We start from the raw sequence: 16,578 nt of genomic DNA on the forward strand, positions 1-16,578 counted from the left end.
CCATCATGTATAACATTGGCATGTCTAGCAGGACCAGATGCATGACCAGATGGTGTATTCACATATAACATTTACAATGCAAAATTACTGCAGAGAGATTTTTTTCAGTTTTCATATCACATAAACCACCAATATGGAAGTCAGTGTTGTAACAAGCCTGTTGTAACAAGGCAAGCTGATTAAGAGCATATATAACAGCAGCTGTGGTAAGATTACCCACATTCATATATTTGGATTTCATCATAGTAGCTGTTGAGAGAGTAGAGCATTACTCTGTCACTTTCCCTACTCAGGTTTTTTTTTCCTTTTTCAGCTGCTTCAGAAATTTTAAATGTGAGACATTGTGAGAAGTGAGTTCAGTCATGCAGCTGCAGCGGCACCGTATTCTCAATTCCCTTTTCCTTTTCATAGAAAGCTCCAACTAGGTTATTTAGCCTTGAGATAAAATTGTCACATGCAGCAGTAGAATGACTCAAGATTTTGAAACGTGGAGTTGCTCAGTGTTTTTCTTCTCTTCTCAGCTGTGCAGGGGGGGAAAAATGAACAGATATTCTCAGGAAAAATTGTCTTTGATGTTTTAGACATGGTGGCCATTCCCATTCAAACTGAAAGCTGTTATTGCATTGCTATGCCAAATGAATTTGTCTGTTACCCTTACTGAGTAATTGGGTTGAGCTCAGACAGCTGGTTCCAATACAGTTCCTGTTCCAAGTTGGATAAATACCAGGATTGCTTGTTCAGCTCAGATTCTAACAAATGCCATATCAAAACTTTTTTCACTTGCCTTTTTATTAGCATTGAGAAATTCTACTAATTATACAGTAAATTTTGAGTTTAGGTCTGAGATTTAGATTAAAGGTTAGTTTGACATTTTGGGAGATACACTTATTTCTTTTTGGCTGAGACTTAGCTGTGAAGATAGATACCATTCTTATGTTGAAATATGAAGCTATAACCAGTTAGCTTAGCTTAGCAAAAAAGCAGCTAGCCTGGCTCCATCTAATGCTAACAAAAATCACCTGCTAGCCCCTCTGAAGCTCACTAATTTACACTTTATATATTGCATGTTAAATCCTTACAAAAGCAAAAGTGAAAAAAACAACAATGCACTGTTTAATGGTGGGTTATGTGTTGGACTATTTCTTGATGGGGACCAGTAACTTCCTGTATTCTCTGCTGGTTGCCTGGCAACTGCTCAGAGCCAAGAAATTGTGTGGTCGTTACCTTTGGACAGAGCCAGGCAAGCTGTTTCCAGTCTTAGTGCTAAGCTAACAACCGTTGATGGTAGCTTCATATGAAGTTACTGCATTTATAACATTCCCTACCTGAAATTGGTGAATACATAACAAAATCTAAGGAATTCAAAGAGATCAGATGAAATGGTACTGAACACCAACCCTACCAAATATGTCTATTATACCATGTTCACATTGAATTTGCCTCTAATGTCTTTCATATCTCACTGTAGTTCACCAGAATATGACACAATGCAGTATGTGCTGCTCCTCTGCGGAGCTGTTGACGGTGTTATTGTTGTTCAGTGTGGTCACAGTTTAGATAAATTACCCTATTAGAAAACATGGTGGGTGTTATCTGTCAGAATCACCATCCCTCTGCGTGCTCAGACACTGTCTGCCACCACTATCACTGGACACCACCACTATCATTCTGTGTGTGGGTGTGTGTGACTGAATTATGTATGATAGTGACAGAGGGAGAGTACACTACAAAAAGGATTTTTCCAGTTCTCAGACCTGATGGGGGTTTGTAACTAGCCTCATAAACACACGATTTAAAGAGCAAATTCTCAATGATAGTCCCATGTACTGTAGTGTAGTTAATGTACTGTACTGTACTGTACTGCTGCAACAATGAATTATTTAATTGATTTACCAATGTTTAATCAGCAACAATCATTTATCTCATTGATAGATGAGTTACATGATTAATTGACTAATACATCTTTCTAGCAGCAAGCTAAAGAGTCTACAGCCATGCAAGCAGCTCTGTGAGGCTGTATTTAGGCATAGCGGTGCTTTGAGCTAAATGCTAACATGTTCATGTTAAGTAGGTGTAATGTTTACCATGTTCACCGTCTTGTTGCTTGTTTTTAGCACCAAGTTAGCACTGAACACAAAATACAGAAGAGGCTAATGGGAATATATTTAGATTTTTTCCAGTACTTTTGCTCATAAACCACAGTATTGAACAAATTGAAAGATGAGTGTCTATACAAAATTTCACGGCTGTCCATCAAGTAGTTACGTTACCATCCATACAGCCATGCTGCTAGCATAGCTAAAAATGTAGAGCATTTTCCAGTTTGAGTTTGATCTGCTACGTTTCTTTGATTTACATAATTTTAAACTGAATACCGTTGACTTTTGAACTGTTGGTCAGACATGAACAATTTAAGGATTCCTACTTGGTTTCTCAGATATTTTGATGGAAATTTGTTTGCTTGTTTATTGTCATTTTATGGATTAAATGATTAATTAATTGAAAAACTATCTGTGATTAAAGTGATTCTAGTTGCAGCCCCAGTTTACTGTGCAGCATGGCCTCCTGGCTTATTGCCCAGCTAACAAAATCACAAATGGATGTACAAATGGGTTCTGTTTAGTGCTGTGTGTGTGTATGAATGAATTCAAATAGCTCTCCGCTGTGAGCGCAGAGATGGCCCTCTGTGTAGCTTCAGTCAGAGTCTCACATTAATTAAATACCACATTAATGAAACCCACAGTAGAGCCATGCTGCAGTTTGACTCAGGCAGACGAAGGGAGAGGAAGAAATCCTTGAAAAGAGGAAAAACTGTTCACGGTGCAAGGAGGAGGAAACAGGCACCGCTACTGTACTGTGGCTAAGGATATGTCTGCCGCTGCCATCCAAACAATCAGAAGATAGCATTCTGGGAGCTCATTACAGCAGCCTCTGAGCTGGAGGAGACGCTACAGCAGTGGGGGATCAGGGAGCCAGTTCAGTGAGCTCAGCCCCAGCTGCACTAACAGTCTTTCATTGAGAGACGCCTGGGCATAGGCTAGCAGGATAAACCCACAGTGACAGCCCGGGATTTGCATGAGCTTCTCCTCCCATCCCACAAGCATTCATTTAAAGTTTGTAGCTGCACAGGGACAAGAGTTTGGATGAGGGCATGTGGGAGGTGTGCAGAGTTGAGTAAACATGACATAACTTATGCTAAGCTGGAGCGCAGTTTCCGGCTTAATTTTACTCCTCACCCACTGTAGGTGATTCATGGAGGCTGATGCCCTGGAGTGCTGGGCCATTTCAGCACAACTTTATTGTGTTTTTCTGCTGCAGCATTCAACTGATGTCAGATACTGTGACGCTGGTAATTCTCAATGAATGACTAGTAGCTAAACCATTGTCAAGGTCTCGTTAATCTTGTTATGTGGTTCATTGTGTGGAGTCTCATTGTGTGTTCACTGTCTCTTTTCCGGTTGGTGTTACTCCATTGGCCACGTCCAATCCATTCTTTCCGCCTCGATTTAACCTCTCACTAGATGATTTTGTTTCTCCATGTGTCTTCTCCCCCTGCAGAGCCGCAGTCCACGGCATTCCCAGTCTACCCAGTCTGGGCTTGCCGACCAGGCCGCCAAGCTCTCCTTTGCCTCTGCTGAATCCTTGGAGACCATGTCAGAAGCCGACATCCCCCTGGGGTTCAACCGGATGAACCGCTTCCGCCAGAGCCTGCCGCTGTCCCGCTCTGCCAGCCAGAATAAGCTACGATCTCCAGGTTAACATTTGAAGCACCTCTGGCAGGTTCTGTCACAACACGCTGGTTGGACATGAGGAGAATTTGCGGCTGTCTGTTTACTTAATATAACTGGTGATGTGAACCCTTCCCTTTCTGTGTGCTTACACAGAAAGGGAAGGATTCTTATCCTCTCACTTCATTTACTGTTACAGTTTTAGTTTAGTCTAATTGCTCTGTTGCAGAGAACTTGAGAGCAGTCAGTCATGACTTTACACTTAGAAAAATTCATCTTGTCACTATAGACAATATGTTTGCAATTTATTCAGCCAGAATGCATGAGCAAATGTTTTTTTCATTAATTCTGTGCAGGTGTATGAGCTTAATAAGTATATTTTACAACATTTAGTACAGAATTATTAAATCATAATATTTTGCTCAGGTAATTTAGTGACTGTTTATTTGACTGTAACATTGCACACCTGTACCGAGGATATGTTTATATGCAACTGCATGAGTAAACTACAGAGTCAAGAACAGGTTTACTACAAAAGGACTTTGGGAGTATAGAGAGGATTAGTGTGAGGCTGGTTCAAACTCATAAAGACCAAGGTGTGGTGTTATATCAGCCACGCTGAGAAAAAAAAAAGTGGCTGTAAAACTAAAGTGGCAGTGACTGATGAACAGAACAGCAGCGCTGTCAATCTTTCCACTCCATGTCTCTATACTAACCACTGTCTTTGTTTTCTTCTCTCCCTGATTCGTCTGCAGTATCTCACTTAATTTTGCTTGATTTTTAATCACTGGTCTTTCTTTGCTTTGTTTGTTCTTTTTGTTTGTCCCACGGTGTATGAAGATGAATATTCAGGTTAGTCAGGCATCAGACTCGTCTTTTCCTACAAAATCAAGGGGTTGCAGCAAAGTTTTCTGTGAAGTGTGGCTATTTTGGGGTAGTCTAATATTCTCTATTTCTATTTAATTATTGGTAGGAAGTAAGTTTTACTTGAAAAGTAGTACTAAAAGTTCGACCTAACTTGAAGATAAATCTTCGCACTCTAGTTGTGAATTCTCTCAGACAGCTCCCACAGGCCTGTTCCCACATTCAAAAAGAGAGAAATGATGTTTACACTGTCACTGATTGTTCATGCTGAGATCTTATAGTAAAAATCATTATCTAGAACTCGTATACCAAGAGGCAGAACATTTGGAACATAATTAACAACACTGTAGCTTGAAAATGGCAAAACACTCCACAAGATTAGACAGAATTACTTTTCTAGTTGTTTTCTCTATCCACTAAAGCCATTACCTTCTGGCTCAGCTATCTCTTCTCTATCGCCCTTATTTAGGCGTGCTGTTCCTGCAGTACGGGGATGAGACACGCCGGGTGCACATCACCCACGAGCTGAGCAGCCTGGACACGCTGCACGCCCTCATCGTCCACATGTTCCCTCAGAAGTTGACAGCGGGTATGCTGAAGTCACCCAACACAGCCATCTTGATCAAGGATGAGGCACGTAACGTCTTCTACGAGCTGGAGGATGTGCGGGACATCCAGGACCGCAGCATCATCAAGATTTACCGCAAAGAGCCCATCTATGCTTCTTATCCTGCTGCTGCACACCTGGCTAATGGAGACCTGAGGGTGAGGAGAAAGGAGCTGGGGGGAGTGGGGAGGTGAAGAGGCCAATCCGGGGTATTTTAGAGCAAAAAATGCTGTCTGATCTCCTGCAAGTCTGATGTTTGACAACTGAGTCGTCAGTGAGAACTGCTATAATAATGTACCTCTACAAAAAGAGGAGCAGTGCGTTTCTTTGGCAAGGTAATAGTGTTTTTTTGTAATTCAATGGTAACTTTGACAGGCTGTTGCAGTGCATGTGGGCTAGTAATTTAACAGGTATTCCTCCTGGAAATGGATTTTCTTATCTTCAAGTAGGCCATCTGTTGCTGTGCAGACACCAGAGAACAATGTTCCTCTGTGAAATGAGCATATTTTAACAACCGAAGCTATTTCTGCTTCAGTGAAGATCAAGGAAGCCTGAGGGAAACCTTTTTTTTTTTTTTTTAATTATTTTATACAAAACCCTGCTTACCATCTGTATTATTCACACAATACTGCTATTAACGATGCAAACAGGGAGTGAAAAACGACAATTATGCCTGTCTATATTGTGGTGTGCATGTACTGTGCTGTATGTTTTGTGTGTGTGTGTGTTTGTGCACACTCACATGCATGTTTTGTGCCTGTGTGTACAAAGGCAAAAGTAAAGTGAGAGCTGACCGACACCCTTAAACTGCAGAAGCACATCTTTTTTAATACGCCCTCAAACTGAGTTTGATACCAGGAAATCCTACAGGCAAGATTTTAAGTGACACTTTTATTGAGCAACACAGAGAATCATCAAAGTTACCCATCATCTTTCACAGTAAATGTGAGATCCACAGTTCAAGAAGATATATCTTCTTTATAACTGTTCGAGACTAAACGCAGGCTGCATCTTAACAAGCATCTTGCCATTCATGTACTCCTGTGCATGTTGTGTGTGCGTGTGTGTGCGTGTGTGTGTGTGTGTGTGTGTGTGGGGGGGGGGGGGTTCTGTCTTCTAAAGCAAGTCAAGGTTCGATCTGTGTTTTATATATTTTGCTGCTTGCTTACACTGTGTCCATACAGTTTGTGCAAACCACACCATCTCATATAGCCGTGAATATATGTTTATGAATTTGTCCCTGGGCATAAAGGCTCAGCAGAACAAATTCTTTTGTCGCGCTCCAATATTTTCTGTGTATTACATAGTGCCGCATGACAAGGTTAGTTTGAATGCTGCGAAACAAACAGAAAAAAAAGAGACGAAAAACAGGGATGAGTTAAGTAACAAAAGTAGTTCTGTGACAAGGGAAAACAGTGTTTGGCTTTTTGAAAGCTCCAGAAATAAGCAAAACCGCAGCAGGTGTAAATCCACAGGAGGAAAAGCGAGGCAGAGGAGGGTTGACAAGAGCATCTGGACGTGTTTAATGACGTTATGATGCTTTACAAAAGAAGGCAGGTAGAGAAAAATAAAAGCTAAGTTGAAAATGGTGCATATAAATATATTCGCCACCTTTGACTCTTGTATCCTATCACTACTGGAAAGAATAAATGGATATTGGATATTGACCTCTTGAAATGTTTCCATTTTGGCCCACACAGTCCATTATCTTTCATTTTAAAACTCTAACATTTTTATACACTAAATTCTGCAATTAATTGCTCTTTTGAGAACTTTATCATCTTCTATTGGCATCTGCAGATTGTGATAGCCTGTCCTGACACGTTGCAAAAACAGCACTGTCATGTACAAATCTCCATGGTAACTTCCAGCCCTGCTTGTTCATTTCAGAGGGAGATGGTGTACTCCTCTCGCGACTCCTCTCCAACTCGCCGCCTCAACACCCTCCCCTCCTCTACGGCCTCAGGGTCTTCTGGCTCTCCCTCCCGTTCACGCCTCTCCTACAGCGGGGGCCGCCCTCCCTCCTTCTCCGGGTCCCATCCCCAGCATGAACAGCCCCGACACCCTCACCATCCCCCAGCCAGCCACGCTGCCAATGCAGGCCTGTCTCCTTCACCCAGCGCCATCCTAGAGCGCCGTGATGTCAAGCCTGATGAAGAAGTGTCTGCGAAAAACATGGCATTAATGAAGAACGAGGGGCTGTATGCAGATCCCTACAGCTTGATGCACGAGGGCCGCCTCAGCATTGCTTCCACCCAGTCTTTAGCTGCCATTGGGGACCCCTTTAGCTTCCCTGTTTCCAGTGGCCTGTACCGCCGTGGCTCTGTGCGATCCCTTAGCACCTACTCGGCCGCTGCTCTTCAGGGCGATCTGGAGGACTCCCTCTACAAGCCTGGAGGCTCACTCTACTCTGACACATACTCCTCAGCCACTCTGGGCATGGGTTTTCGCATGCCGCCCTCATCCCCACAGAAAATTCCTGACATGCAGCTGAGGGACAGGGACTCGTATTCTAGCTCACCCAGCAGAGCCTCACCCGTCAGGCAGACGTTTCGCAAGGACTCGTCCTCCGTGTTTGTGGAAAGCCCAAAGTCGAGGCCCAGCTCCGGTTCAGAGCCCCTGTGTCTGACAGCCGGGCCTGGGGAGGGCGGCAGGGCCACACCTGGTTTTGGTTCTTCATTGTCTGGACAAGACTCTGACACTAGCAGGTCAGTACCAGTCTGTGTGCTGAGTTTCATTAACGTATGTTGTGCTGTTTGACGAAGGTCCTGAAAATCCTTTTTTTTCTAAATCAGCCTCTGACCAACAGAGTTCTACATGAACGCTATACTGTCTTCTAAAACTGAAAACATTACTGATCGTTCTGTATTTGTGTTTTGTCTGTGTTCTTCTTGCTGGTTAATGGGCTGTGACTGTCACTGTAAATCAATCATATCAAATCACGCAAAGAAAATGAACTGAGTTTTACTATTGCTTTATATCTGATAATATTTTTTCCAACTTCAACTTCGATTGTTGCTTATTTAGTAGTTTTTGAAGAAGATACTTTATTCTGAGGTTTTAAGGTGCTTTAAAAAGCTTAACTGCTTAAACTAATGCATTGCAAAATGCAAAAGCTATTATGTACCCAATTGCATCTAATCCAAATTTTTTCAATTACCTATTCATGAGTGCTTTAAGTGTTTTGTTACACAATTGTAGCTTTTACTTTCCTAGGGATCATCGCCTGGAGCGTATGGAGGCCATGGAGAAGCAGATAGCCAGCCTGACTGGCCTGGTCCAGAGTGTGCTGACCAGAGCACCAGACAGTGACAGCACGTAAGACTCTCCATTATCCCCCATTAACCCACTAAAACTCACAGATACAGCTTCAGCTCAGACACATAAGCAGCATTATTGACAGGAGCAGCAGCAGGCTATTATCACAGCCATTATCAGTTCCATAGAAGTGAAGTGGTGCATTACTTTGTGTGAGCACAGCACAAGTACAGAGCACTAAACATTAGCTCTAAGACACAGTACTATTGATTTATGCACTGATACAGACAGACCTGTAAAATGGGTTTAGATTTTGAGGTCATTTACATTGAACACTGAACATTGTTATCATGTCACTTCACCCTCATGGAAACAATAGGGGCTCATTAACAAGACAATAACTTGTTAATGTAATCAGTCTGATAGTGTCCAGTAGTAGTGCTGTTAGCGTTAGCACTGTAATTGCCTTGCCCTGTGGCCGTTGATCCTCAGATGCGGCCTGCTGCGTCTCTGCATGATGGCGGGCTGCCCTCCGGACCAAGGGACGGAGTTCTCACGGCCATTACCTTTCTCTTCCAGCGAGAAGACCGAAACCAACAGTGACGGCTCCGCCACTGGAAGTGAGTACAGCAGCGTAATGGTGACCTGTGTACCGTATCGTTACTCACTAGTCTACTTGTTACTAACAGAACCGCTGCCGTGGTAACCCCTGCGCTGTCTAGAGTTTCTTTTACAGTTTCTTTTTCCTGATAATAATGAACTGGAATTTACAAAGGATAATGAACTACGCATGTGAAATGGTGATCTCCTGGTTTAAGACTAAATCTGACAGTGCTGTCACAATGGGAATGAGAACAACATGTGATCAGGCCAGGAAGCTGTTGTCTCTATGACCTTCTTGATTTAGTTGAGAGTTGTTGAGGTGGTTAAGGTTCCTTTCACACTTGTAGTTCAGTTCATTTGGTCCAGACAAAGGGAAAAACAAGATTCCTTTTTACTTCTGATCCAGTTCTTGATCACACTGACTGTGTATATTCATGTTTTCTGGTTTCACTGAAAACAAACAAAGGAATAAATGACTATTGGCATTACTAGTATTATTAGACTGTATATTGACTGCATGTTATGAATAATGAAATTGACTTGTACCGCAATATAAGTGGAGGGATCACTGTGGGACTGTAACGAACAATCATTTTCATCATTAATTGATGATTTTCTTGATGAAATGTAAGAAAATTGGGAAAAATGGATGTTACAATTTCCCCAAGCCACAAGGTGTTCAGATATTTTGTCAGAGTCTGACCAGCAGACCAAATCCCAAAAATACAATGATATCATCAAAATTATTCTAATTTTAGTTGATTAATGAGCACTGTCCCTTTCAAACAAGTAAATATATATTCATGCATGACAGAGCATCAGATCTTCACAGTGGAGAAGCTGGAACAGAAACATGTTTGGCATTTTTTTTGCTCAGAAAAATCACAAAAATTATTATTCCTTTATCAAAATAGTCACTGACTAATTTTCTGTCACTTGAATGATTAATTGATAAATAGTTGCAGCTCTGGTGGGTTCTCTTTATCATGTACTTTTGAATGGACTTAATGGACTGTCAAAATACACAATACAGTTTGATTAACAGCTTTCACACCAGCCCAAACAAATAAAAGCACACAGGCAAATGCACACAAGAGTTTGTTTTAACCAAACCAAATGGCTTGAGTGTGAAAGCACCCTTAAGCTCTCACTGAGATTTCTACTTTATTCATCTCTCATTCTCTTTTATCTGTTTCTCTTTCACTATGTCTTTCTCTATTTAAGTTGAAGAGTTTCATTCCAAATGATTCATTCGCCATTTGAAAAAACAGACAACAAGAATGATGGCATGCTCAAATCCACTTTATAGAATGGTTGAAGATGGAGGCAATTGCAAACCTTCAAAAGAACAGTGCAATTCAGTGCAGGGAAAGACACTTGAGTATTATCCTGCCAAGCCAGATGAGAAAATCAGCATTAATTTAATCTTAACTTGTCCAGTGTGGAGAAGGTTTTAGCTTTATTAAGCACAAATACAAAAAACGGCGAGATGCTGTACTTTACTGGATGCAGGGAGATTGACTTTTATGTTTAAGTGTATTTTTTTTTTCAAAATAAATTGTCAAAAAGATTATTTATTACTTATTTATTTATAAAATATTTAACTTACAAAACTAATATTTTTCAGTATAGAATTCTTAAATACTGACAGGAATCATATTTCAACATCTATTATCAAAATATATTGAATGAAACCCTTTAACTTCTTTTCTTTTCTCTTATTCCTCGCATCCCTGTTTCTGTTTTCCTCTTCTTTTTTTTACCCTGTTCATTATGGTATAACTTTGTGGTGCACTTTTGGCACAAACATACCTTCTCTGTGGCCAGACCTTCATGGGGCCGCTGCAAGGACACAGTTATCTTTGAAGCTTCCTCACTAATAGTTCCACTGCCAAAAGACCAAGCCATCACCGGAGTAATTTTCTCTGCTGTAGTAAATAAAAATGCTCTCCAGGATCATCATTCTGTAAATATGAACTTTTAAGCTTTTCCTCTCCCTTGCTGTCTCTCTCTCACTCTCTCATTAATTTCTCGGTAACTGGCTCACTCTTTCTATATTCCAGCTGGACGGCTGAAGCAGAAAGGTAGTTGCCATCTCCTACTCTTTCCTCCCTTTTATTTCTCCTATCAGACCTCTCTCATGGCTATCGGCCCTCTGTATGGGTGTGTGGCGTTTCTGGGTAGCTGCCGGGGTCTTATCCTCACGTTTTCCTCCTGGTTGGTTTCACGGAGAGCGGACCTTTCCTCGTCCTGTCTCTGTCTCTGCTGTTTGAATCTCTGCTTGGTTTTTGGGGTTGTTTTGTCACAGACCAGGCACTTTATGAGCATATGAGAGTGTGTATGTTGAAGAGGCATATGTGAGTGAGAAAAGCTGGGGAGTCAATAGCCATACTCACAAAGCCTTCTGTTAAGATAAGAGCATGGTTATCCCCCCGTGTGTGACTATTGAATAGACTAATTGCACTTCTATATATGATACTAATGGCATGAGCTCACGTTTCTCCCAGTGGGCTATTAGAGTTTTGTGAATATGGTGCTTTTGTTGCATTCACACACTCTATTAGTTCAAGTGTGTGCGCCCAGATTTTCTGTGTGTGTACATTTCTTTGAGCCTGTATACTGTGTGTTACTGTTTGTACTGTGTGTCAAGCTGGGTTACTGCAAATCTCACTGGAGCACAGCCCAGTAAACTAACCACTTTGTTTCGCAATAACCTCCCCGCCCCCACCCCCAGACCCCCCACTTATACTAGATCCTCCTCACTTATATCATTACAGACCAGATCGGAGCACCTCATAGATATACTATATATATATATATATGCATACCACCACCACCTTCTAACATAAACCAGGTGAACAGCGTCGGCCGCTTGCAGATGCAGCTCCACCTGCACGGCCTGCAGCAAAATGCCACCGACCTGCGCAAACAGCTCACCCAGCTGCGCAAGATACAGGTATATACCATCCATTGACATTTAAATGTTTCTTTCAGAGAAAAAAACAAAACAAATGATGATTAACCGTTAGTGGAATCAGATAATATAGATAGTTTTAGTTTTATTTGCCCAGGTTTGGAAATATTTCTCTTGTTCAAAATTTGTCTCCTTTTCCCTGCCATTCAATGTTTTAAACCTCTTTTAATATAGTTTTTAATTGCCAGCTAGCATTTATAAATGCTGGTGCAAACAGCAATTGATGTTTGTGAACATGGAGGTCATGCTGACAGCTGTTTTGTATTCCTTGGTGAGTATATCTGAACGCTTTCCTGGCAGCTAGAGTACTAGTAGACGCCTGTTTCTGCAGTTGAAATGTAAGGAAATCTACAGTTCACACCTTAAGTATTATGCATTTTTTTGTTCTTCAGGCTCTGAGAGAGAGAACTGTGTGTGAAATATAGCCCTTTTGTCTCACGCACAGTTGAAAGTGCCCAAATTGCAAGGGTTCAAAAGTAATTGGACACTTGGCCACTAAATGTTCCTTGGGTAGCTGTCTGTCACTATGAGGAATAAAGAGGTCACCATGCAAGTGGAGACAATAATAATGGTCAACCATGGAGCACAAGTCTTATGGATGACCAGAAAATTATTTGCATTGTGAACAACAAACGCATTATGATTGCGCAGCAAGTCAAGAATGCTTTCCAGGTTTCCTTGTCAACGACTTCATGATCATAACCTCCGAGGATCCGTCACAAGGTGCAAACCCCTGGTAAGGCTCAAAAGCAGAAAGGCCAGGTTGCAGTTTGCAAAACATAGAGAAAGAAACGGGTTGAGTCCTGAAATAAAGTTCTTTGAACTGATGAAACAAAAATCAATCTCTATCAAGAGTGATGAAAAGAATAGAGTGTGGAGGAAAAAAAAGAACAGCTCATGACCCAACCCTACCACCTCATCTGTCAAACATAGTGGTGGTTCTCTTATGGCTGAAGGGAAGCAGCAGGATGAATGCAGAGGTACACAGGAGCGTTGTGTGTGCTCTGATTCAGCCACGTGCTTCAAAACTCAATGGATGACATTTCATCATTCATCAGAACAGCAATCCTAAACACAGGTCCAAAGCAACCAAAGTGCTTCTCAGGGTGAAGAGGTGGACTATCTTTGACGGGCCGAGTCAGTCACCTGATCTCTGCAGTCCAGTTGCTGAAGACCAGACTTGAGACCCCACAACAAGCAAAAGTTGAAGATGGCTGCAGTGAAAGCCTGGGAGAGCATCGCCAGGGAGGATACAGAGCGCCTGCTGAAGTCCATGGGTCAAAGACTTCAGGCAGTTAATGACTGCAAAGGATTTAACACAAAATATTAAATATGATATAATAATATATATATGTTATTTCTATATTGACATAAACCCACTCAAATTAGAACCCGAATAACAAAAAGTGTGTAATTGTCCAAATACTCAGTTGCATATTATTTTCATAGACACTTCAGCTCCTCTCATATCCCATGATCCATTATGCCAGTAGCAGAGAAAACATGTTTTTCCTCAGGTTCATACAATCAAAAAGGCAGATGTCAATTCAAAGTGAAATGCCATAATATGAGCAGCAGGCCATAATAGAAGTAAGAACACCCCGCATCTACAGTCATCCTGCATATTCTTTTTCCATACAGTTATTTTCAACTGAAGAACACAGTCAGTCTGCAGGTGCATAAAAACACTGGCTGCTATTTGCAGCTCGATTGCAGCTGGCGATTTAACACTATATTAAAGGAAGTGTAGAACATCAAACAGCAGGCAGAAGGAGACAAATTCTGAGCTAATCTGCTTTCCTTAGATTTCTGCCTCGGTGTTCAAAGCATTGAAAGAAGTACAAAGCAACATGTCTTTCCAGAAACAATGTCCTGATTACTCTGTATAATCCACAGACTTGCGAACAGTTGTCATTAACTCCTTCCTACCAAAGAAGTAGTCTCTGTGAAAAGTGTTCAGTGGATTATCCAGAGTTACCAGGACACCGTTTCTCATTTTCAGTGCTTCAAAATGCATCATCTTTATTAGTTTGAAAAATGTGCAGGAATAAGAATGATTCTTCTCACTGTTAACCCATCTGCAGTCTCTGTCTGTGTAAAGCAGATGACCTACACAATGTAAGACCACATTATGGGCTTTATATGTAGTTTGCTTTTGGTGCAGAGGTCCACAGATTGACCCAAAGCTGTAACTAACACCTAAATTTCTGTACAATATTTCTACATGCAGTCATTTTTATGATGTAGGACATATACTATCCAGTTTTTCAACACGCATGTATGAAGGAACAGCGGCTTTGATGTTTATTTGATCTTCACTTCAATACTGTACACACTGTAAATAACACCTGCAGGTTCACATAGCTGTACTACATGACACATTGAGGGCATTGTACCTTTTGAGGATTAATGATGAAATGGAAAGATAAGAGCTCAGTTCACATTGCGTGGTATTCTACAGAGATACAGGACGTGACGATGGATGCAGAATCAGATTAAATGCCACAAGGAAGGGTTCAGAAAAATGTCGAGATGAGGTCTTCATTTATTCCATTTGTCCCTGGTGCAAGCGGTGCCATGGTTACTGTAGGAGGAGTCGGGAAGAGATGATGACTAAAATGCTTTCAGAGGAAGAGGAGAGCATTCAAGTCTCTTGAAAGGGGAAAAGAAAAAGCAGGAGTAATGGCAGTGACAGATGATGGGCATGCAGTGCTTTTATTTGTACCATGACAGCAGTCACAAGGTGAGACGGAGAGCCAAACAGCCAAGCCACTGCTGCTGTACCCAGAGAGGACAGTTTGCTGTCTACCCGTCTGTTTGCCCAAGTGTAACTTCTGCACCTGGACCCATGTTGCCCACAGCGATGGCCAGCACCTTAAATTTTACATGTGGCACATGAATTATACAGAGGGAAGATGCAGGATAGGCAGGTTACTGGCAGAGAGGAAGGGCACTGCTGCAAGATAAAATAAAAACATCTTAAAATGTATTTTTCTAGATATAATAAGTAATTTTTAAAATATGTTACTATATAATCCTGCTTTTAGTCTGCTGCATCTGCATCACCACTGACAGCAGTGTAATAGGGGACAGTGGGTAATTTAAAATGTTAGAAATATTGTTGGTTTGCTTCGCTTCCTGGAACATCAGGCTGATCAATTATTCATTTTTCTTGCTTACCAGGTGCTTTCATCTCAGGGAGTTGTATTACATCCACTAGTCCTGTAGAATATTCCATTCATAACACTGAGAGCTGAGCTGAGTTCATGCTCAGTGCTTCTGTCATGGACATCCTTCGCTCTCCTCAGGGCTTCCCAGCTTTCTGTGTTAAAGGAAATATTATGTGCACGTGCTAATACACACACACACACACACACACACACCATAGAGTGAACTACTTGCTGTATTTAGCAGTGCCTTCAAGAACTAGGCAGTCAGTGTGAAGGCTACCTCACAAGCAATGACTGAGAAACGCATAAGCAGTCAATGATAGAGCAAAATATTGTTCTCGGATAACAAAGCAGTGAAGGTTGTGCGGTGAAACAAGAGGTCACAGTCTGCCCTCTCAAGGATAGGGCTGAGCCACAAGTTCTTCCCTTCGTAGTCCCATTTTTATGCCAAGATGGTAGCAATAGCAGATCTCATGACTTCAACAAGCTATTCTCCTGAGGCCACTGAGGCTAACATGGATATAACCACATGCTCTGCTGAAGTAAGAGCAGTACATGTTATCTGTAATGTGTGTGTGTGTGTTTGTGTGTGTGTGTGTGTGTGTGTGTGTGTGCGTGCGTGCGTGCGTCTGTGCAGATGGAGAACCAGGATTCGGTGAAAACATTGCTGAAACGGACAGAAGCGGAGCTGAATGTGCGCGTTGCTGATGCCCTGAGGAAGCAGGAGGATCCTCTGCAGAGACAGCGCCTCCTGGTGGAGGAGGAGAGACTCAAGTACCTCAATGAGGAGGAGCTCATCATCCAGCAACTCCAGTCAGTAACAGTACAAGTGGAGTAGAAGAGTGCATGGTTGTTGAAATCCCACAGCCCCTAATTCAATCTTGTTTTTAAATCAATAATAAACAAAACAAGCAAGAAAAATGTGTTAGTCTACAAAACCAGGGAGTGATTTTTGGGTATTCATTATATAAATTGACAGTTATATGGTTTAAGATCAGATTTTATCATGTATTTAATAATTGCTTTAAACATGACAAAGTTCATATCTGGTTTATAATGAGATGACTTACAGGGTGACGCAATGGTCGGATGAAATTGTAACTGTAATTAAACCCAGCACAGAGCAAGATGCTTATTAAGATCTGAAGTATGAGATGGTCCAGCAGCTAATTGAAGTGACTGCAAACCCAGAGCAGAGAGCTACCTTGAGATTTAATAATCAGATAACTTGCTTCTGCTTCATGTGGAAATGTTCACTGCAGCTATAATTCCTGGATCTCTCTGTGAGTAGTTCCTGAAACTCACTCTGAGCTGCATTTAGATCACAGACTAATTGGTTGAACTGTTATATGATCTCTGCTAATCATTGTCTGT

At 41.6% G+C, this 16,578-nt stretch overlaps 1 protein-coding gene across 1 annotated transcript in view; it reads left to right on the plus strand.

The window, feature by feature from the left end:
- srcin1 (SRC kinase signaling inhibitor 1) overlaps window positions 1–16,578 on the plus strand; it is a 40,616-nt gene that overhangs the window by 9,951 nt on the left and 14,087 nt on the right. The window contains exons 3-10 of the mRNA XM_022739643.1: window positions 3,559–3,754; window positions 5,062–5,357; window positions 7,090–7,911; window positions 8,432–8,517; window positions 8,950–9,077; window positions 11,124–11,147; window positions 11,838–12,016; window positions 15,842–16,017. Of these exons, the coding sequence (XP_022595364.1) occupies window positions 3,559–3,754; window positions 5,062–5,357; window positions 7,090–7,911; window positions 8,432–8,517; window positions 8,950–9,077; window positions 11,124–11,147; window positions 11,838–12,016; window positions 15,842–16,017 (1,907 nt within the window). The remainder of the gene's footprint in view (window positions 1–3,558; window positions 3,755–5,061; window positions 5,358–7,089; window positions 7,912–8,431; window positions 8,518–8,949; window positions 9,078–11,123; window positions 11,148–11,837; window positions 12,017–15,841; window positions 16,018–16,578) is intronic.

The sequence above is a fragment of the Seriola dumerili genome, unplaced genomic scaffold (genome assembly GCF_002260705.1).
Source record: "Seriola dumerili isolate Sdu_G_001 unplaced genomic scaffold, Sdu_1.0 BDQW01000044.1, whole genome shotgun sequence".
NCBI lineage: Eukaryota > Metazoa > Chordata > Actinopteri > Carangiformes > Carangidae > Seriola > Seriola dumerili.